This window comes from Bufo gargarizans, chromosome 2 (assembly GCF_014858855.1).
Source record: "Bufo gargarizans isolate SCDJY-AF-19 chromosome 2, ASM1485885v1, whole genome shotgun sequence".
Classification (NCBI taxonomy): Eukaryota; Metazoa; Chordata; class Amphibia; order Anura; family Bufonidae; genus Bufo; species Bufo gargarizans.
The window spans coordinates 422,821,070-422,844,858 of NC_058081.1; the positions used below are offsets into that span (position 1 = coordinate 422,821,070).

Sequence of the window (23,789 nt, forward strand, 5' to 3'; positions counted from 1 at the left end):
CATGGAAGATCTTCCTACGACTTCAGATTTGGATTTGGAAAGGACCCTGCATAGACGACCTGGGACTGCAGGCATTGCAGTTCGGGAACTCTATGCAGACTACTTTTCAAGTCCAGAGGGGTCCGTGCCGTGGCAGAGGGATGCTATTCGTGGCAGTTTTTGAAATCTTCTGGGCTCTTTAGTTTTTTGTTATTTTCTAGATAGATTCCTGAAATTTAGGATTGTAGTTGAGTGTAGGGACTCGCAAGATAATGAGGACCCTTGACGTGGGCTTGCGGGCTGAGATTTTTTGGACCGCACACATTTAAATATGCATCTAACGTGATATAATTGATGTTTTGGTCTAAATCTAAATAGACTTTAACATCTTTTCCTTTTTTTTTAGTGTAGTCCAAAAAATTTTCTAATACCTCATCATGACCATATCCCCAAATAAAGATGTTGCTCACCCAAATAAAGTGATGTTTAGTGCGGAAAAGTGTGTGGTGTTTCTTTTTTCAATTGAAATAGGTCAAAGTAAATGTTTTATGTAGCGTGCACACTAAAAAAACAGTCGACTACTTTTTGGCTCAAACAACATTTATGTTTTCGATTGAGCCAAACTTAATAAACAGGAAGCCAATGGCCCCAACATTAAGGACAAACAAACAAAACAATAAACTGTCTTACAAATTAAGAAGGTCCTGAGTAAAAGATCCTGGTGGAAACGAGGACCGTGGCCTGATATTGGCCTGTTGAGGTAACCCAGATGCAAAACTGCCCGGGTAAAGGGGCTGACCCACTTGATGCATTGGGCCCTGGGGGAGTCCATAGTGGGGTTGTGGGTGGTATCCTGGACCTTGTGCTGCTTGTGGCGCACCTTCAAATGGCCCGGCACTTTGCTGCTGTTGCGCATTCTCCAGGTCCACTTTCATCGCATTAAGCTTCCCAAGAAGGTCCCCATGGTTAGGAAGCGCAAACATTTTTAAAACTACAGCTAAGGAGGCAAGGCACTCATGGTGCTCTAAAGGAGTGACATGCCTCAATAGCTGTCCTAAGCCCCGTAAAGTCTTCTCCTCAACTCCTTCACTCCTCCTCTGGGCCAGAAATTCTATGAGGCGGGCATCAATAGCCTCCCGACTCTCTGGCACAGAGGTAGAGGGAGGGAGTTGGCGGCGCCGTCTGGGCTGGGTCTGGACCACCCGTGGTGGACTGGAAGGTGGTACGGGTTCCTCGGCCAGCGTGGAGTCCTCAGGGTCCTCAGCCGGTGTTGGCGACGGAGTTCCCTGGGGCGAAAATCTTGCAGGTGGTTCACTGGCCGACGTGTCCGAATCTTGTGAGGGATCCAGACTGTCCACAGTACTGTTTTTTTATAAAAAAACAAAAAAAAAACACATTAGGTCATTTGATTTCAACATTTCAAAAGCACATAGATTTCATTCTGTGCAAAGCAACCGTGCAAATACTATATATATATATGGAGTGGCAGCATACCATCAGAGATTTGAAATTACACAACGACTAACTGCTTCAATGTGAAATGTGGAAATCCCTTTTGAATGGCATTTGGATCTATTAATGGGATAAGTCTTGTAAAGGCCTATTGTTTCGGAAAATGTGCAAACATTGTTTGCTGCTTGGAGCTGTCCAGCCTCTGAAGAGGAGTCCTCATTCAAGGACCAAAACCAGTGCTGAAAATGAGGCCAAATCATCTGTATGTGCCCCGCTACCAACATGTAAAGATACAAATTGTCATTTGAACCTAGTAGAACCTCATTTTCAGAGAAACAACATGTACAAGGCCACACTTGACCATGGTGAGAGTACTAGTTGTAATCGTGCTGCTCTTGCGTAGTTGCAACCTCAGCTTCACACTTTAGCCTAGGATGTGGTGATTGACAGTTTAGAGGAGCAATGTAAGGAAACCATGTGGGGTTTGGTGCAAAACCTTTTCAGCTATATAAATTACTATCCCAGTACATAAAGGGTACACATTTCCCTAACATTCCAAAATGTGAGAATATGTCGTTATGGGACAAATCTCATGCCGCCCAAAAAGTGAGAAAAAAAAACCCTACTCCGGGCTCCCATTAAAACGGGTGGGTTTTGGAAAGCTTTTTTAACCATTGGGGTGTGACTAGGAGCCGACATACACGATGAACTACTGTATGAGGAAATAATTCGTGCAGTGCGCAAGTGTCATCTGTATTTGCTTTTCTGGTTCAAAGTGGAATCATCTATGTTCCAGGAAGGAACAAAAATTGCTTCAACACAAACAAAACAGAGAAAGGAGCCGCCATCTGCACACTTCACGTGTCGTCTCATCATTCATCTCATAAGCGGTTGCCCCTGGTTTGACTACACCACTAAAATGATGTAGGCAACCAACACAAGGCATGGACAAACTGTTGCCCTCCAGCTGATGCCCAACTACAACTCCAAGCAGGACCGAGTAGCTTTCAGCTATTCTATCATGCTGGGAGTTTCAGTTGTTAAAGAGCTGGATGTAGTCAGTTTTGACATGGCTGCCCTACAGAAAGTATAGGTCTTCAATAGAACAACAAAACTGTATCCATTTAGTTTCAGAAACACTTTAGCTTGCCTTAAAAAAACGTAAGTGTGAAAATATGACACCGTTTGAAAAGAACGTAAAAAATACTTACGGCCTCAGTTCCATTACTGGCCGCAGAAACTGCAACTGGGCCGTATAGATATAGGCCCGTTTGGTCGATGAGCCCTCCCCACTCCGGCCTTTGCTGGTCAGCTCCCGGCGGAACTGGTCCCGGCAGCTCGCCCAGCGGGTTTTCGTTTGTTTCACTGTTTAAAAATGACATAGAAGACAATTGTGAGGTAAAAAATTAAGAAAGGGGAAAAATAGACGCCACATTAAAAAACCATGTACAGGCCTTTAGGCAAAAGGAGGCTGGACCACCCTGAAAACACTATTGTCACCTCTGGGACATTCAAACTATATATTAGGGCCACACAGAGGGCAAGGACAGCACAACTACAGTGATAACACTTACCTAATGCGGCCCGGCCTCGGCTATCAGCCTTGGCCCATTCACTTCTGCGCATGCTCCGTGCCACCTTCTCCCACGAAGCGTCTTTTTTCAAACGGTCACTGTAGGCATTTTGCCGGGTATCCCACAGCTCGGGCCTCTCCTGGACGAGACTAATCAATTTTTCTACATCCCAGCGAGGCATGGTGGATGAGATGATCAATCCTCCTGAAATGGCTGCTTCTCCTCACACAAGCTGTTTACCACAGATGTCAAGAAATTTGCATATCCTGTCACCTAAAACTTCCTGTCTTTTTTTTTTTTTCAATTTATTGCCACAAGTTTGGCTAGACAATTTGCCCATGCCATAAGAAGAAATAAAACGGGCGCGGAGCGGGCGCGGACGCGGATGACAAACGGGTGTGCAACCGCGTTTTTCACGGCCCCATTCACTTGAATGGGGCCGCGACCCGTTAGCCGTGAAAAAAATAGGACAGGTTATATTTTTTGACGGGCAAGAAACACGGGTCACGGACGCGGGTGACAAAACGGTGCAGTAGCCGAGTTTTCAACGGACCCATTGAAAGTCAATGGGGCCGCAGAAAAAAACGTTACACGGGCCAACGGCCACGGGTGCACACAACGGTCGTGTGCAGGAGGCCTTAGTGGTAGAAACCCTTTAAACCTCATCTGCCACTTATAAGCCCAAGCCTCAAATCTATCCAGATCCCTCTGTAGTAGTATACTGTCCTCTTCTGTGTTAATTACTTTACACAGTTTAGTGTCATCTGCAAACATTTATATTTTACTATGCAAGCCTTCTACAAGATCATTAATAAATATATTGAAGCGAATAGGGCCCAATACTGACCCCTGTGTGCAATGATTAGTTCTGCATGTGAGGTAGGCAAATATCCGTGAAAAAGAAATTACATTGGAGGGTATGAGTCCATCATCTAATATTGCTGTTCTCCACTCACAGGAGCAAATATAACCGGACCTGCATATGTGAGGAATGATTGAGAGGATTTTTTAGATGCCTAATAATCCACAACTTCTGGATCGGATAGTACAGGGATTACTCTCCTTTCTTCAGTGCGTCAGTGAAGCAGTGGAAGGCTGGATCGAGGCGGAAGAGTGGAGGATTCAGAGCACTGAGAGTGAGCACATGACTCAGTCACTCACTGCAGCTCTGCCTTCTCCTCCGGCAGAGAAGGCAAAGCTGCAGTGCTTAACCCCGCCACCAGCCACCGATGTGCCCGCCCATGGCCCCACACCCCCATCTGTGAGTGTGTTTGCGTGTGACCTAATGCCCGCCCCCAGCCCAGCAGACAGATTAATCAGACCATGGGCTGGGTCTATGGGGGCGGCAAGCAAGGAGGACCTGCTTCCAGCTCCATAGTAAACTTTAATGAATGTTAATGGTGGACAGCAGGGCAGGGCAGTGGGCACTCAATCAGAGCAGCAGTGGCAGAGAGACTCACTGAGGCCAGCAGCAGCCATTTTAGTCTGATTACAGCCACTCTGCAGCTTTGGCTCTAATCTGACTGAAATGGCAGCTGCTGGCCTCAGTCTCTCTGCCACTGCTGCTCTTCCTTTTTTTTCACAGGTGCCACTGCCCAGCACACTAAGTGTGTCTGAGCATAGGGGCGGTCGTCTGAGCATAGGGGCGGTCGTCTGAGCATAGGGGCGGTCGTCTGAGCATAGGGGCGGTCGTCTGAGCATAGGGGCGGTCGTCTGAGCATAGGGGCGGTCGTCTGAGCATAGGGGCGGTCGTCTGAGCAATCTTGAAACATATTGGGAAAAACAAAGATTGTCAGCAGTCTCACAAAATCTGTCTACACTACAGGTAGGAAAGGTGGTTTAAATGCACTTTTAAATGTTTGATCACTCAGCTGCAGTAAGGCTACTTTCACACTTGCGGCAGTGTGATCCGGCGGCCAGTTCCGTCGTCGGAACTGGCCGCCGGATCCGCCGATCTGCCGCTGACTGAAAGCATTTGTGAGACGGATCCGGATGCGGATCCGTCTCACAAATGCATTGCAAGGACGGATCCGTCTTGTACATTTTTCACATTTTAGCCGATCTGCGCATGCGCATGCCGGAACGACGGATCCGGCATTCCGGTATTCTGAATCCGGCGCTAATACATTCCTATGGGAAAAAATGCCGGATCCGTTCAGGCATGTATTCGGTTTTTTGGGCCGGAGAGAAAACCGTAGCATGCTGCGGTTTTCTCTTTTGCCTTGATCAGTCAAAACGACTGAACTGAAGACATCCTGATGCAAACTGAACGGATTACTCTCCATTCAGAATGCATGGGGATAAAACTGATCAGTTTTTTTCCGGTATAGAGCTCCTGTGACGGAACTCTATGCCGGAAAAGAAAAACGCAAGTGTGAAAGTACCCCAATACTGTCGTGTGCACGCATATTTGTGTAAACGGATAGCTTGTGGCTCCTGGCAGTCATCCAATTATTTCTTTCTGGCTCTTTGTGTCTGTAATGTTGGCAACCCCTGGGATAGTATATGAATATTTCTATTCTTTACATCACCTATGCATGTAATCTTATGCAGATTACCTATTACAATCGTTCTACCTCTTCTACTGGTTACAAATATATGAACATTTTTATATATCTCACATCGCCTATGCATGCAACTGCATGAAGATTATATCTAACAACATTTTCGTCCTTTTATACATTTTTATGTTGAACACCCATTGTATGTGTTTTTATACAAGAAAACCATCTCCCATTTTTTCTTTTTCCTGTTCTCACAAGTAACATGATGAAGTAGCTACCATATATTTTTATAGCATTTTCGTGTATTGCTTAGCGTTTTAAGATTTTTTGCACAGACAGTGCTTTTTTTTAAACCATTAACTACCTAGCTACCTCTTTATTTTGAAGTGTTCTGTTTCTATGGTCCAAGTGGTGAGTGCTCAGCCCCTACTATTACAATTATCATGTCCTATTCTTGTTCGCAATTGCGGACAAGAAAAGGCATTTTCTATGCGAGTGCCGGCGATGTGTGGTTCGCAAAATGCGGAACGCACATTGCAGGTGTCCGTGTTTTGCGGATATGCAAAACACATATGTACGTGTGAATGGACCCTTTATCTGATGGGCAGGAATATAACTAAGCTAAGGCTACTTTCACACTCGGGTTTTCGCTTTCCATTTGTGAGATCTGTTATGGGCTCTCACAAGTCGTCCAAAACAGATTAGTTTTGCCCTAATGCATTCTGAATGGAAATGGATCCGCTTAAAAACGCATCAGTTTGTCTCCTTTTCAGTCACCATTCCGCTCCGGAGCCGGACACCAAAACGCTGGTTGCAGCGTTTTTTTGTGTCCGTCTGACGAAACTGAGCCAAACTGATCCGTTCTGACACACAATGTAAGTCAACGGTCATGGATCCGTTTTCTATGACACAATCTGGCACAATAGAAAACGGATCCATGTCCCATTGACTTTCAATGGAGTTCATGACAGATCCGTCTTGGCTATGTTACAGATAATACAAACGGATCCGGTCATGACGGATGCATGCAGTTGTATTATTGTATCGGATCCGTTTTGCAGATCCATGATGGAACGTGAAAGTAGCCTAAGCAAGTTTTAGGCAAAAAATCTTTGTTTTCCTGCAATAACAATCGTGAGGTTTTCCTCATGACTATTTGTGCCCCTCACCCTGCTCTGCAAAGGGAGTGAATACAAGTGATGCCCTGAGTAACATGTCTTCCTGCTGGGAGATTCAGCAGCATGTTATATGTGTAGGACTACAAGTCCCAGCTGTACAATGACACTGTTGATACACACAGGATCTTCCCCCTACCTGTTCTTGCGCAACGCTCAGCAGAAATCCTCTTGTCTGTCAGCTCCTGTGCCCAGAATTTGTCTCCTCACTGCCTGCAGCTACTCAGTAATGCCTTCAAGGGTTTATGTCACCAGAATTAACCATATTAAACTGGCAGACATTAGCGATGTGCTAATGTCAGCAGACCCTAACTGTAGTATTTTTATGCTCATAGATGCCCCGGTTACTGCACAATTTTAACTTAGATTATATGCAAATTAGCCTCTAGGAGCAGGGGGCATTGCTCCTGCTCCTAGAGACTCCGTTCTCCCATCGCAAGTCACGCTCTGCCGTCCTTGATTGACAGGGTCAGAGTTAGACTTCTCCTGCCGGCCCTGTGCTCTGAATAAATCTCCCGCCTGCGCAGTGCCAGCACACAAGGCCTACAAAAGGAGACTAACGCTGCCTGGCCCTGTCAATTAAGGACGGCAGGGCGTGACTTGAGATAAAAGAACGGAGCCTCTAGGAGCAGGAGCAATACCCCCTTGCTCCTAGAGGCTAATTGGCATTTCAAAGTTAAAGGGCTTCTGTCACCCCACTAAACTTTTTTTTTATTGTGCAGTAACCAGTAAACAGTTAGGGTCTGCTGACATTAGCACATCGCTAATGTCAGCCAGTTTAACCACCTCCGGACCGCCTAACGCAGATGTGCGGTCCGGAGGTGGCGGCCCTGCGCAGAGTCACGCATATATGCGTCATCTCGCGAGGGCCGGGATTTCCTGTGAACGCGCGCACACAGGCGCGCGCGCTCACAGGAACGGAAGGTAAGCGAGTAGATCTCCAGCCTGCCAGCGGCGATCGCTCGCTGGCAGGCTGGAGATCCGAATTTTTTAACCCCTAACAGGTATATTAGACGCTGTTTTCATAACAGCGTCTAATATACCTCCTACCTGGTCCTCTGGTGGTCCCTTTTGCTAGGATCGACCACCGGAGGACACCGGTAGGTCAGTAAAGTCGCACCAAACACTACACCCCCCCCCCCCGTCACTTATTAACCCTTTATGAACCCCTGATCACCCATGATCACCCCATATAAACTCCCTGATCACCCCCCTGTCAGGCTCTGTTCAGACGTCCGTATGATTTTTACGGATCCACGGATGCATGGATCGGATCCGCAAAACACATGCGGACGTCTGAATGGAGCCTTACAGGGGGGTGATCAATGACAGGCGGGTGATCACCCATATACACTCCCTGATCACCCCCTGTCATTGATCACACCCCTGTCATTGATCACCCCCCTGTCATTGATCACCCCCCTGTAAGGCTCCATTCTGACGTCCGCATGATTTTTACGGATCCATGGATACATGGATCGGATCCGCAAAACACATGCGGACGTCTGAATGGAGCCTTACAGGGGGGTGATCAATGACAGGCGGGTGATCACCCATATACACTCCCTGATCACCCCCTGTCATTGATCACCCCCCTGTAAGGCTCCATTCAGACGTCCGCATGTGTTTTGTGGATCCGATCCATGTATCCATGGATCCGTAAAAATCATACGGACGTCTGAATGGAGCCTTACAGGGGGGGTGATCAGTGACAGGGGGGTGATCATCCTGATCACCCCCTGTCATTGATAACCCCCCTGTAAGGCTCCATTCAGACGTCCGCATGTGTTTTGTGGATCCGATCCATGTATCCATGTATCCGTAAAAATCATGCGGATGTCTGAATGGAGCCTTACAGGGGGGGTGATCAGTGACAGGGGGGTGATCACCCTGATCGCCCCCTGTCATTGATAACCCCCCTGTAAGGCTCCATTCAGACGTCCGCATGTGTTTTGCGGATCCGATCCATGTATCCGTAAAAATCATACGGACGTCTGAATGGAGCCTTACAGGGGGGGTGATCAGTGACAGGGGGGTGATCACCCTGATCACCCCCTGTCATTGATCACCCCCCTGTAAGGCTCCATTCAGACGTCCGCATGTGTTTTGTGGATCCGATCCATGTATCCATGGATCCGTAAAAATCATGCGGACGTCTGAATGGAGCCTTACAGGGGGGGTGATCAGTGACAGGGGGGTGATCAGGGAGTCTATATGGGTGATCACCCCCCCCTGTCATTGATCACCCCCCTGTAAGGCTCCATTCAGACGTCCGCATGTGTTTTGCGGATCCGATCCATGGATCCGTAAAAATTATACGGACGTCTGAATGGAGCCTTACAGGGGGATGATCAATGACAGGGGGGTGATCAGGGAGTCTATATGGGTGATCACCCCCCTGTCATTGATCACCCCCCCGGTAAGGCTCCATTCAGACATTTTTTTGGGCACAAGTTAGCGGAAATTTTTTGTTTGTTTTTGTTTTTTCTTACTAAGTCTCATATTCCACTAACTTGTGTCAAAAAATAAAATCTCACATGAACTCACCATACCCCTCACGGAATCCAAATGCGTAAACATTTTTAGACATTTATATTCCAGACTTCTTCTCACGCTTTAGGGCCCCTAAAAAGCCAGGGCAGTATAAATACCCCACATGTGACCCCATTTCGGAAAGAAGACACCCCAAGGTATTCGCTGAGGGGCATATTGAGTCCATGAAAGATTTAAATTTTTGTCCTAAGTTAGCGGAAAGTGAGACTTTGTGAGAAAAAAACAAAAAAAAATCAATATCCGCTAACTTATGCAAAAAAAATAAAAAAATTCTAGGAACTCGCCAGGCCCCTCATTGAATACCTTGGGGTGTCTTCTTTCCAAAGTGGGGTCACATGTGGGGTATTTATACTGCCCTGGCTTTTTAGGGGCCTGAAAGTGTGAGAAGAAGTCTGGGATCCAAATGTCTAAAAATGCCCTCCTAAAAGGAATTTGGGCCCCTTTGCGCGATACCAGATGTGTGACACTTTTTTGCAGCCAAGGTGGGCAAAGGGGCACATATTCCAAAGTGCACCTTTCGGATTTCACAGGCCATTTTTTACAGATTTTGATTGCAAGGTACTTCTTACACATTTGGGCCCCTAAATTGCCAGGGCAGTATAACTACGCCACAAGTGACCCCATTTTGGAAAGAAGACACCCCAAGGTATTCCGTGAGGGGCACGGCGAGTTCCTAGAATTTTTTATTTTTTGTCACAAGTTAGCGGAAAATGATGATTTTTCGTTTTTTTTTTCTTTTTTCCTTACAAAGTCTCATATTCCACTAACTTGCGACAAAAAATAAAAAATTCTAGGAACTCGCCGTGCCCCTCACGGAATACCTTGGGGTGTCTTCTTTCCAAAATGGGGTCACTTGTGGCGTAGTTATACTGCCCTGGCAATTTAGGGGCCCAAATGTGTAAGAAGTACCTTGCAATCAAAATGTGTAAAAAATGGCCTGCGAAATCCGAAAGGTGCACTTTGGAATATGTGCCCCTTTGCCCACCTTGGCTGCAAAAAAGTGTCACACATCTGGTATCGCCGTACTCAGGAGAAGTTGGGGAATGTGTTTTGCGTTGTCATTTTACATATACCCATGCTGGGTGAGAAAAATATCTTGGTCAAATGCCAACTTTGTATAAAAAAAATAGGAAAAGTTGTCTTTTGCCAAGATATTTCTCTCACCCAGCATGGTTATATGTAAAATGGCACGCCAAAATACATTCCCCAACTTCTCCTGAGTACGGCGATACCAGATGTGTGACACTTTTTTGCAGCCAAGGTGGGCAAAGGGGCACATATTCCAAAGTGCACCTTTCGGATTTCACCGGTCATTTTTTACACATTTCGATTGCAAAGTTCTTCTCACACATTTGGGCCCCTAAATTGCCAGGGCAGTATAACTACCCCACAAGTGACCCCATTTTGGAAAGAAGACACCCAAAGGTATTCCGTGAGGGGCATGGAGAGTTCCTAGAATTTTTATTTTTTTGTCGCAAGTTAGTGGAATATGAGACTTTGTAAGAAAAAAATAAAAATAAAAAATCATCATCATTTTCCGCTAACTTGTGACAAAAAATAAAAAGTTCTATGAACTCACTATGCCCATCAGCGAATACCTTAGGGTGTCTACTTTCCGAAATGGGGTCATTTGTGGGGGTTTTCTACTGTCTGGGCATTGTAGAACCTCAGGAATCATGACAGGTGCTCAGAAAGTCAGAGCCGCTTCAAAAAGCGGAAATTCACATTTTTGTACCATAGTTTGTAAACGCTATAACTTTTACCCAAACCATTTTTTTTTTTGCCCAAACATTTTTTTTTAATCAAAGACATGTAGAACTATAAATTTTGCGAAAAATTTATATATGGATGTCGTTTTTTTTGCAAAATTTTACAGCTGAAAGTGAAAAATGTCACTTTTTTGCAAAAAAATCGTTACATTTCGATTAATAACAAAAAAAGTAAAAATGTCAGCAGCAATAAAATACCACCCAATGAAAGCTCTATTAGCGAGAAGAAAAGGAGGTAAAATTCATTTGGGTGGTAAGTTGCATGACCGAGCGATAAACGGTGAAAGTAGTGTAGTGCCGAAGTGTAAAAAGTGCTCTGGTCATGAAGGGGGTTTCAGCTAGCGGGGTTGAAGTGGTTAATAGGGTTAATTCTGATGACAGAAACCCTTTCAGCCCTGAGACTGTGCTGCTGAATGGGTCAATCTTTCCTGAATAATCCAGTGAGAGGGAAACACAAGGTAGATTGCCAGCTGCTCAGCGAGTGCAGGGGTCTGTGGCCAGCACAGTGACACCAAATCTCATCAGAGCAGGGACAGAAGCTGACATCACAGGTCATGTGACCATCAGTCAAATCTGAGAAAGCAGCAACTGGAGATAAAGTAAGTGAATTGTAAAGTCCTTACATTTGCCTAGTTGGAAACATACAAAGAACAAAAAATAATAACTCGGACAAACCTTTTAACAGACAGACCAAAGAGTGGTACCATCAGTATGAAAGGAAAGTGCTAAGTAGCTGAATTACCCACACAGAGACGGCATGTTATTCCCTGCTTCTCCCCTGTGCGAAATGATGACCTGATCGCTTCTTTTACCCATGCTGGTCATGCAGTGCCCTACCAACAATGATGTAATGCAAAGTCCTGCATTCAAGACTGTTTTGTTCAGTCTTTTTGAGACAACCTGTGACAGAGGCTCCGAACACAGCCTCCAATGCAGATGTGAACATGCATATATGTTAGGGTTTGTTCGCATCTGCATTGGAGGCTTTGATCAGGGCCTCTATTACAGATCGTGTCAAAAAGACTGGTCAAAACAATCTTGCATGGAGGACCTTTTTTATTCCAGTAAAACAATAGGATATAGTCAATGGAGTGTATTCAGCTCTGTTCATGTCATCTGACACTTCCGTTAATGGAGCAGAACAATGGAAATAAACAACAGTAATGTGAACTCGGCCATATATGTATAATACAAACACAATTTAAATATACATTTTCATTCTTACTAAACAGTATTTACACATTGTATACATGCATTATCCATGTAAGAAATGTACACAAAAATAAATACATGATCATTACACATAATAAGCGCTTTATGCATACACTTATATTACACTTACCTGAAATAGCTGAGGTCTGGATATCATGCAGACAGCCTAGGACATCAGAAAGGGAGCCACAGGGACATCCAGGGAGTTGGCAGAGGACAGGGTGCTGGTTCTATGTTTTCTCTCCCCTGTCTGCAGTGACCCTCCCCTCCCCTTCTCTGATGCAAGCAAGTGCATAAAGTTAAAACAGCCAAGAAACTCAGCCGCTGGAGAAGGACAGCCAGGAGCTCTAGAACAGGAAAGTAGTAAGAACCAGTCTTCTGTGAAGAAATGGACCGGTGGGAGGGACCTCATTCCAAACTACTTCCTCTGCTGGCAGCTAACACAGCAGAGGTAACTACAATGGAAGAGGTTGGCCCACCAGGAAGATTCACTGGCTCCTCGTTTCTTCCCGCCCTGTACACCCTACCGATGATGCCATGATGTGATTTTTTTCCCCTTGCAAGCCAGCTAAGACGGTCATTCACTAATTCTTGTACCCTGCGCCCTACCTATGCTGTGTTCAAGCAAATCTCATAATTGTAGCATCCATAGGGCACAAAGGAGATACTGACAGCTGTCTTATTAGGAAAATAGCAAGACTGCAAGCAAGCTGACCTTGTGTGCTGGTAGATAGCACAGCACAGGGTAGGGGTGAAGCAGTAAGTGTGAACCAATCTTTGGTGACAGAGGTGTGCAAACTCGCAGCTGCAGAACCAAGGCAGCAAAGCATTTTTGCATCCCCCTTGGCTGTCAAGAGGCGAGTGCTTACTTCTATCTATCCTTTGCCCTGACCCTGTATAGCACCTGTTTTTTAACACCTTCCGAACATTACCTGTACGTAAACGGCATGTGTCCGTTATTTACCCCCTTAAAGGGCCTATTTCCATTTAACATTTTGGATTTTTCTCTCCACATTCCAATAACATTACTTTTTAATTTATCTGTTCACATAGTTATATGAGGGCTTATTTTTTGCAGGACAAGATGCATTTTTTTAACGCCACCATTTAATTTATCATGTCCTGTATCCGTTCCGTTTTTGAGGAACCATCTGTTGAAAAGCTGTATGAGGGCTTGTTTTTTGCGTAACAAACTGCAGTTTTTATTGGTACCATTTTTGTAGTAAGACTTTTTGATCGTCATTCAATTTTTTGGGGCGGACAAGATGACAAAAAAATAGCAAATCATGTGTTTAATTGCTTATATATGTAAAATTGTGAAATCTGAGTGATTTAAACTCTTAATATAAGGCCGAATGCACACGGCCGTGTTTGTGGCCGAGAGCGGGCCGTGAAAACCCTGCCGGGATTCCTGCTGACTGCTGGAGCGCACGGCGTCGTGGGTTGCTATGACGCCGTGCGCTTCATGCAGCCGCCCCTGTATAGTAATACACCATTCACACATCTGTGTGTGGATCCGCAAAACACGGACACTTAATAGAAAATGCCTATTATTGTCTGCAATTGTGGACAAGAATAGGACATTTTCTATTTTTTGGGGATCGGAATTGTGCGGATTTGCAATTCCAGAGAACTGCCCCATAGAAATGAATGGGTCTGCAATTCCGTTCCGCAAAATGCTGAACGAAATTGCGTACGTGGGAATGGACCCTTGGTGTGCATCTGTTGGGGGGGGGGGGGGGGGCAGGACAGGTGTTCACGTTCACTTATACCCTACCCTAAATCTAACAGAAAAAATAAAAAAATAAAAAAAATAAAAGCCCTAAAAATTTGAAAAATAAATAAAAATATAATAACGATTCAAACTCTCTGATCAGCGGTGGGGTGGGCAATGCGCTAACAGTGGCCGGATGCTAAGGGTGCCGGACACAGTCAGCGCACGCACACACACACAAAAAAATAAAAATGTATGGGTGTGTGGGAGGGGAGGCAAGCTGCAGCACCCCTGGGAGGTCTAGGGTCGCACAGCTGAGTGTGCTGTGGACCTCAGACACCAGATCAGGGTGAAGCACAAATAAACAAAAACTAAAAAAAAACAAAAACATTTTTTCCCCCCTAAACTATCCTTCAGTCTCCCTGCCTAATCTAACCTTTCCCTAAACCTGTCATACCTTGAGTGCCAGATGGCACCACGGAAGCAGTGTGGAGGAGGAGAGCAGACCTTGGGGAAGTTAATCGCACCCGTCCAGCCAATAGGATGAGATCCTGAGAGGAGATGTCACAGCCACCTCTCAGGATCTAAGGATGGTGATTGGTGGTGTATTATCCCACCACCGATCACCATCCTATTCCGGGTTATTGGGTCACCGGAGACCCAAATTACCCGGAAACGCAGCAAACTGCAGGTCTGAATTGATGTTAGCTGCGATCGCCGATACAACGATGGGGGAAGGGGGGGGGGGATGGGGTCACAGGACCTCCCTCAGCATGATTTCAGCAGGCACTCCGTTCCGATCACCGCCCGCCGGCAGAAATACACAGGGCGTACCTGTACGCCCTGTGTCCATAAGATGTTAAAGGCTATGTACATCTTTGGGGGCAATTTTTTTTTTATTATTGCATTATACTTATTTTGAGCTAAAAAACAAAACAAAAAAAAAACAACATGAGCTGATATTGCTCTACTAGCTGCCTGTGGATTTTTGTCATTTCCATCATCTGAGACTTCTTATCTGTGCTCTCTCACATTATAAACACTCATTAAAGCTCAATCCTTACCTTACTGATAAGAATGTGGCTTAAATAAGTGTTTATGACTTCTCAGTAGTTAGAAATAAGGCTTATTAGATTTCCAGCACAAAGTGACAGTACCAGTCACACAGTTTAACAAACAGTTCAGGGCTCCAGATGGCGACCAAAACGGTCACCAATGCGCCTTGAAATTTGCAGATGGCGACAAGACTTTAGTGTTGTAGCCATTTGCGACTTGACGGCCGCGCTCCTGCTCTGTAGTAAGTGTAAGGAGATTTTACAATTCGCGCGTGCGCAGTGTGAGGTTATGGAGATTTAACAAGACAAAAGACAGTCAGATCTCCTTACCCCTGAAAGCGCAAGCATGGTGTCCGTGCACGCGTCCATGAGTCAACGCTCACTGTAATTTTAACTTACTCACGCCCTAGTACTGCGCTTGCACGGAGGCGCACACCCCCAGAAGTCATGTGGGGTAAGGGAATCTGACGAGTTTAAGGTTTTCTGACACAACACCTGCAGGAGAGGGTGCCCTCTACTGTAAAGGATAAAGGGTACACTAGGGGGTAAAACTACTCTGAGGGGGCACTAAGGGGGCATTCTACTACGATCATGGGCTCAATGGACAATAGTGGCTGATAACAAAACAGCCGCGACTCAACAATGTATTTTACAGATATATATATAGATAGATATATATATAGATAGATATATATATATATATCTATCTATTAGCAGAAGGACGCGGTTTTGCACGGGCATATTTCATCTATGTCATTGAATGTTTGTGTGTCTCGTTATAATATATCGCCAGTATCCCCGATAACAGTGACCTCTACAGCACCCCACCACTTAACATTGACCCACCCACAGTGCCCCCACAACTTTAAAATGGGACCTCCACAGCAGTCCATCCCCTTAACTTTGACCTTCATAGCAACTCGCCCCTTTAAAAATGAGTTTCACAGCACCCTACTCCCTTGACAGTGACCGCCCCTTTAACAATGACCTCCACAGTGCCCGCCCCTTAAACAGTGACCTCCAAAGTGCGTGTGTACAGTCTATTTATAAAAATAAATCCGTTCTGGTTTGCGCTTCTCCCAGCAGAAAGTAGCCACTTGTGCACACAGACGCTGTGTTTCTCACAGGCAGACACCCTGTTCTTCACTCCACGCTGCCAAGCAAGATCTCATACCCTCCAGCACCTTCAAGAGAACGGCAACATTTTTTCAATTGGCCTTTTCTTAACAATATGGAATCCTTTTTTCTGTACAGAGCTGATTAGGGATCGACCGATATTGATTTTTTAGGGCCGATACCGATACCGATAATTTGTGAACTTTCAGGCCGATAGCCGATAATTTATACCGATATTCTGGGAATTTTCATTTTTGAAAAAAAAATTAAAATTCCCACAAATCTGCTGAAAATGTATGTTTATTGTTAATGTGTATTTATTTTATTTTTTGTAAATCTTTCTTTTTCATTTATATTTAATATTTTGGTGTTTTTTATTTTTATTACTTTTTTTTTTTTTTTTTTTTTTTTTTTTAACTAACTTTTAGCCCCCTTAGGGACTAGAACCCTTGTCCTATTCACCCTGATAGAGCTCTATCAGGGTGAATAGGAGCTCACACTGTCCCTGCTGCTGTGTGCTTTGTGCACACAGCAGCATGGAGCTTACCATGACAGCCAGGGCTTCAATAGCGTCCTGGCTGCCATGGTAACCGATCGGAGCCCCAGCATTACACTGCTGGGGCTCCGATCGGAGGACCAGGGGAGAGGGGATCCTGTGGGGGGCGCACTGCGACTGGGGTGGGGGGGGCGCACCACTGTTTAATACTGGGGGGGAGGGGGGGCGCACTGCGCCACCAATGCTTAATACTGGGGGGGCTTGGGGGGGCGCACTGCGCCACCAATGAAGCTTAATCTCTAATTTATTCATATACAGGAGGCGGGAGCTGGCTGCAGGATCACATAGCCGTCTCCCGACCTCTATGAGCAGTAGCTGCGATCCGCGGCACCTGAGGAGTTAACTACCGCAGATCGCAGTTACAGCTCATAGAGGCCGGGAGCCGGCTATGTGATGCTGCGCAGCCAGCTCCCGCCTCCTGTATATGAATTAATGTGAGATTAAGCTTCATTGGTGGCGCAGTGGCCATAGCTCCTCCCCTCCTCTTGTCCCCTGTCCTCCCACTGGCTGGAGCGGCAGCAGCAGCACAGGGGGAACACGGAGAGCGCTGTCAGCAGCGCGATCTGTGTTCCCAGGACGTTATCGAAATATCGGCAAAATAATGCCGATACCGATAACGTTCAAAATCCTGAATATCGGCCGATAATATCGGTAAATCCGATAATCGGTCGATCCCTAGAGCTGATATTGCTCTACTAGCTTCCTGTGGATTTTTGTCATTTCCATCATCTGAGACTTCTTATCTGTGCTCTCTCACATTATAAACACTCATTAAAGCTCAATCCTTACCTTACTGATAAGGTACTTTTAAATGAAATTCTGTTTTATTGTACCGACAATCATGCACTTGAAATCAGCATTTAAAATGTTTAGTCAGTCCGCTGTCCGCCCGACCCGGGTTTTGCCCAATGGCTTGGTCAGGGGCTCTACATAGCATAACACCGGCACCTATTTATGTCCTCCATTAATTACTTCCGTGTCAAAACCTTCTGTGTCAGTGTTATTTCCAGACAGTTAGGTTACTGCAACCTCCATATAAATACCATCATATAGCATTTCAACACTCACAATTGGCATATATTGAAAATTAATATTCTAAAATAAAATCTTAATAAATATATCCTCTATAAAAATATTATTTATACTTTAGATATTCCCTAAAATTCATATGATGATAAAATCTATGTGCTAATAAGATAAACTCTTAAATGTTCCTATATATATAGATAATGATGTACAAAAATATTCACAGTTTCTAGGCAATTACCGTTTCCTAGTTATATAGCTACATTCTAACCAGTTCTAGATGAGGTGACTTTCTAAAACTAACTATATAAATATCCTACATAGCTGCTCTGATGTCCCAATCAATATTCAACCCATTTGGTTGGAGGGTGCCCATGTTGTAGATCCACTGTGCTTCTTTTTTGTTTATCTGTTTGACAGGGTCGGGTTGTGGAACGGGTTGTTTCACAACCCGTTCCAGCGCCATAAATTTCAGACCTAAAGGTTTTTTTTGGTGGAAGTTTTTAAAATGTGCCGAGACACTATGTGTCTCTAATCCTCTCTTAATATTACCAATATGTTCACTTTTCAGTTTTCGTAGGGTTCTCCCTACATATTGCAAACCGCAGGGGCACTCTAGGACATAGATCACACCTGCGGTTTCACAAGACATATTACCTTTAATTTTCAACTCCTTTTTATTCGCTACAGCCACAAGTTTATTTTCATTCAGAATCCTTTTGGTTTCCTTATTCCTATTCTTGCAGCCATTACAAAAGCCACACCACGTAAAGCGGTCAGTCTTTAATATTAAGAGAGGATTAGAGACACAGTGTCTTGGCACATTTTAAAAGCTTCCACCCCAAAAAAAATTTGGTCTGAAATTTATGGCTGTGGAATGGGTTGTGAAACATTGAAGGGGTGGTGACCCTGTCAAACAGATAAACAAAACAGAAGCACAGTGGATCTACAACATGGGCACCCTCCAACCAAATGGGTTGAATATTGATTGGGACATCAGAGCAGCTATGTAGGATGTTTATATAGTTAGTTTTACAAAGTCACCTCATCTAGTACTGGTTAGAATGTAGCTATAGAACTAGGAAACGGTAATTGCCTGGTAACTGTGAATATTTTTATACATCATTATCTATATATATATAGGAAAATTTAAGAGTTTATCTTATTAGCACATAGATTTTATCATATGAATTTTAGGGAATATATAAAGTATAAATGATATTTTTGTAGCAGATATATTTATGAAGATTTTATTTTATAATATTAATTTTCAATGTTTGTGAGAGCTGAAATGCTATATGATGGTATTTATATGGAGGGTGCAGTAACCTAACTGTCTGGAAATAACACTGACTCCGACACACGGAGGCGAAAGGTTTTGACACGGTAGTAATTAATGGAGGACATAAATAGGTGCCTGTGTCATGCTATGTAGAGCCCCTGACGAAGCCATTGGGCAAAACCCGAGTCGGGCAGACAGCGGACTGACTAAACATTTTACATGCTGATTTTAAGTGCATGATTGCGAGTACAATCAAACAGAATTTCATTTAAAAGTACTGTGGATGCTGCACTATGTTGCCGTTCTCTTGAAGGTGCTGGAGGGTATGAGATCTTGCTTGGCAGCGTGGAGTGAGGAACAGGGCGTCTGCCTGTGAGAAACACAGCGTCTGTGTGCACAAGTGGCTACTTTCTGCTGTGAGAAGAGCGGACCAGAACCGATTTCTTTTTATTACCATATGTTTTTGGGGTATACACGGACTACAGTGTTTTACTGTTTTGTATTGTACAGTCTATTTATGGCTGTATTTTTTGAAAACCTGGATAAATTAAATATGAACTTATATTGACCGACACACCTCATATGACTGAATATTTAAGGACCCGCAAACTGCTAAAACCTGTGATCAGTTGTTATGGAAACCTGGAGTAGGACCTGCGAGTTTCTATTGGCTAATGAGGGACATGTGACTGTGTAAAGGGCAGTTCGGATTTAAGTGAAAGGCTTGCTGGCTTCTATTGGTTAATGCAAGTCAAGAAAGATACGTCGTAGAGAGCTGAGACTTAGTCTAAAACATTCCTGGACACCTGATGTACCTTCGCACAGGTATATTTCATTTTATGTTTCTGTGTGTTGTAAAAAGATATCAAGTTTCCCCCATAACAGTGACCTCTAAAGTACCTGCCCCTTTAATAATGACATCCACAGAGACCACACCTTTAACAGTGACCAATACACTGCCTGAAGGGGATATTCTGCGATTAAGAAGTTATTCTACTATGCAGGAGGGAAACTACTGTGAAGGTTGCCCTCTACTAGGGCCTCTACTATAAAGGATAAAGGGGGCACTAAGGGGACATAATTACTGTCAAATAGTGGCTGATAACAGAACAGCCGCGACTGAGCAATGCAGAAGGACACGGTTTTGCACAGGTATATTTCATTTAATGTTTGTGTGTGTTGTTAAAAGATATTGCCAGTATCCCCCATAACAGTGACCTCTACAGCACCCCACTGTTAACCTCACTGTTAAGTGACCTCCACAGTACCCGCCCGTTTAACAGTGACCACCCTTTTGACAGTAACCTCCACAGTCCCCGTCACTTTAACATTGACCACACCTTTAACAGTGACCTTCATAGTGGCCTCCCCTTTAACAGTGACCTACACAATACCCGTCCCTTTAAGTGACTTCCACAGTGCCCTCCACATTGCCGGTCTCTTTAATAGTAGACACAAAAATTATTTCTGTGTGGTGTCAGGAACAGTTTAAAGCAGCAGTCCCAAAAATTGGAGTAAGTCCCTTCTCCAGAAAGACAACCAAAGTACATAAATACAAATGGGTCCGGGCTAGGCTTCCACAGGCTGGTGCATCACTCACAGGAAGATTCAAATAGAGATTCCACGATGTCACCGGTGCATCTCCAGTTACAATCTCGATACCGACCAGCAAGGTTTTTCTCCTTCATGAGAAACAGAACATAGTGCAATACCCAGGGTGTTTAATATTCAGTAAGATTTATTGTACTTACAAACATCGATTGGTAACAAGCGTGTATAGATGCCCGACCCGGGTTTCGCCTCTGCTTCATCTGGGGTGTTACAAACTAATCAGTAAAAGCTGTGGTCTTATACCTCCCAACTCTTATGTCATATCCTGTTTTCCGAATCAGGATTCGAATATAATCATATACATACATATCAATAAAACATTCGATTATTTGTAATCACATTCTAAAATCACTGACTTTTAAAACAAAGACTCCAAAATAGTATGCGAAAATAACACAGACTCTGAAATCGTATATGACAATTGCACACAAAATCGCTGACAAACTGATACATTAGTGAAATAGTAACTGACTTCAATAATTGAAGCCAGTGCCAATGTATGTGCTTTGAGTTGAGCATGAGCCACACATGTGGTCTAGGAATTGCACTTCCTTATCTCTTATACACAATCAAAAGGATTATACTTGTAACCCAAATACCTACATACATATATATATATATATATATATATATATATATATATATATATATACACACACACACACACACACCTATGGCATGGAAACTATACTCGGAACTACATAATCCCCATTATGCTGAAACCTATATTAACCCACTATATACCTAAACCACCTGTTTTCCTACACATATCAATGGAGAGACGGTTAATGGGCACTAAAGGTGACGTTCATTGCATGCTAACTGCCTTCATGTCCCATTCTATATTGAGACCATTGGGTTGTAGGGTGTTCAGTTCATATATCCATTTTGTTTCGATTTTATTAATCTGTTGTGCCGCATCCCCACCGCTCCAATTTCTTTGCACATATTAAACTCCAACAAATCTTAATCCTGCAGGGTTCTTTTGGTGGACTCTTTTAAAGTGTGCAGATACGCTATGTGTCTCCAGGCCTCCTTTTATATTGCCTATATGTTCGCTGATCCTAGTTTTTAATTTTCTTAAGGTTCTACCCACATATTGTAGCCCGCAAGGGCACTAACACAGATTACCCCTGTCCTCTCATACGTAATACTTTTTGATTAAAGCAGGAGGATATGGTGTTTTGAGTTCTGCATTTTGTATCCATCATGGGTCTATTTTTACAGCCCGAACAGAAACCACACCACACAAAGTTGTTTTTAGTGGACTTTTTGGTATTTTCTTTTAGACATCATCGTACTATTTTGTTCCGTAACGTGGGTGCCCTTTTAAAAATAAAAGGTGATTTATTTGGGATCAGAGGACCAATGACCTCGCCATTCTTCAATATTCTCCAATTCGTCCTAATTACCTGCTTGATCTCAGGACATGAGGCTGAATACATGGGTTTAAATGCCCACTTGAATTTATCAGTTTTTTTCTCTCTGGCTGTTTTTATTCCAACATTGTTTTCACTAATTTCCCTTCTTTGTTCTTGTAGTAGCTCCTCATTATAACCCTTTTCTTTAAACCTATTTAGAATGATACCGCTCTGTCTCTCATAATCTGCCTGATGGGAGAAATTTATTTTTATGCGTTGGAACTGTCTCTTGGGGATCCCCTGTAACCATGGGCTATAATGACAGCTTGTTGTCACGGCTGGCGGTGGGGGAAGGAGATGGTAGGGTTACCCCTTGGCCGGGACCACAGAGTTAGGGAGCAGGTCACCTCCTATTGCGTCCCTAACGCTGACCCTGTCTCCTATCTGTATGAGCCGACCTTGGTGGTAGGAGGACTCATACGCCGGAACCTTAAAGTCCCTACGAGCCCTCAAGTCGGCCCTGTACTAGGGGACAGAGTGAGACGACCTGCTCCTCCTAGGCACGGGGGAGCAGGATTCTCAACGGCCAAGCAACACAGGGGAATACAATAACAGACTTATGGGAGTGACAGGCAAATGGGACCAACACATCACTCACCTGCCACAGACAACAAACCCTGGATCCCATGTGCAGGTGCTGCAGTTCAGACACCAACGAACACAGCACACACCAGACATCCCACAGGAACCCAGGACCAGAAGCTGCACTAACATAAAACCCTACACACACCTAAATAACACCGTGAAACATAGAAATTCCCAACAGAGGTTTATGACCAGAAGGATGGTCCCCACAAGGCAGATGGAGGAGACAGGAGGCTGCTCCAGCCAGCATGGCTGAGAGCAACCTACTGAACCAAGCCAGGAACTGAGGCTTTATAGGCCAAGTGGCCCCACCCACCGGTCAGACACACCCAGTGACTCACAGACACACTGGGAAGGGAATTAACCCTTCCAACACCACAGAAGGGAAGGGAAGACAGCAACGTAAAGGAACAGTGTCCACACACAACAAACACACTGTGCCCACCAATAAAAGGCACACCTAAAGGAGAGGTTGCCAGGTGCAACCGCATGCCTACCGCAGCAAGCTGCCTAACACCGCTCAGGCAGCGCTGCTGCCACATATCCAATGTTGCCAGCGGCAACCACACCTAGACCGCAGGCAACTGCATGCGGCCACAAGAAGTCACGACCATGACCAAAGGTCGTGACACTTGTGGCATCAATATAGCCATTCCTATCTGTGCGTTTGAAGAAGGTTTTGGTTGTAAGGCGTTGGTTGATAATGGAAATCTCCAAATCAAGGAAATTAACCCTAACCTTACTACTCTCCTCCATGAATTTAATATTCTATTGATTGTTATTGATGTACTGGATGAACACTGTTAAAGAGGACTCGTCACCTTTCCAGATACACAGGCAATTATCGATGTATCTTTTCCAAAGAATCAACATCCCTCCTCCTCCTATTTTCTGTATGATTGGGGTGATGAATTTTTTTCCCCAATAAGACATGAAAAGATTGGTGAAACTGGATGCGAATTTTGCACCCATCGCCACTCCAAACGTCCGTAAATAAAATGAGTCGCTGTACTTTGGTCCCTTTAATAGTGACTGCCCCTTTAACAGTGACCTCCACAATGTCCGCCCCTTTTAACAGTGACCTTCATAGTGCTCGCCCCTTTAATAGTGACCTCCACAGTATCCGGCACTTTAAGTGACCTACGCACTGCCTGCCCCTTGAACAGTGACCTTCACAGTGGCCGCCCCTTTTACAGTGACTTTCA

At 44.5% G+C, this 23,789-nt stretch overlaps 2 protein-coding genes across 9 annotated transcripts in view; both read right to left on the bottom strand.

Annotated features, from left to right (window-relative positions):
• Positions 1–23,789, bottom strand: part of FBXW11 (F-box and WD repeat domain containing 11) — a 510,738-nt gene that overhangs the window by 158,904 nt on the left and 328,045 nt on the right. The gene's annotated exons all lie outside the window — the stretch shown is intronic.
• On the bottom strand, positions 664–3,112 carry LOC122928250. The gene is made up of 2 exons (XM_044280901.1): positions 2,643–3,112; positions 664–1,341 (listed from the first exon to the last, which is right to left on the bottom strand). The coding sequence occupies exons 1-2, from the start codon at positions 2,654–2,656 to the stop codon at positions 666–668; spliced, it is 690 nt and encodes a 229-aa protein (XP_044136836.1). The 5' UTR covers positions 2,657–3,112; the 3' UTR covers positions 664–665.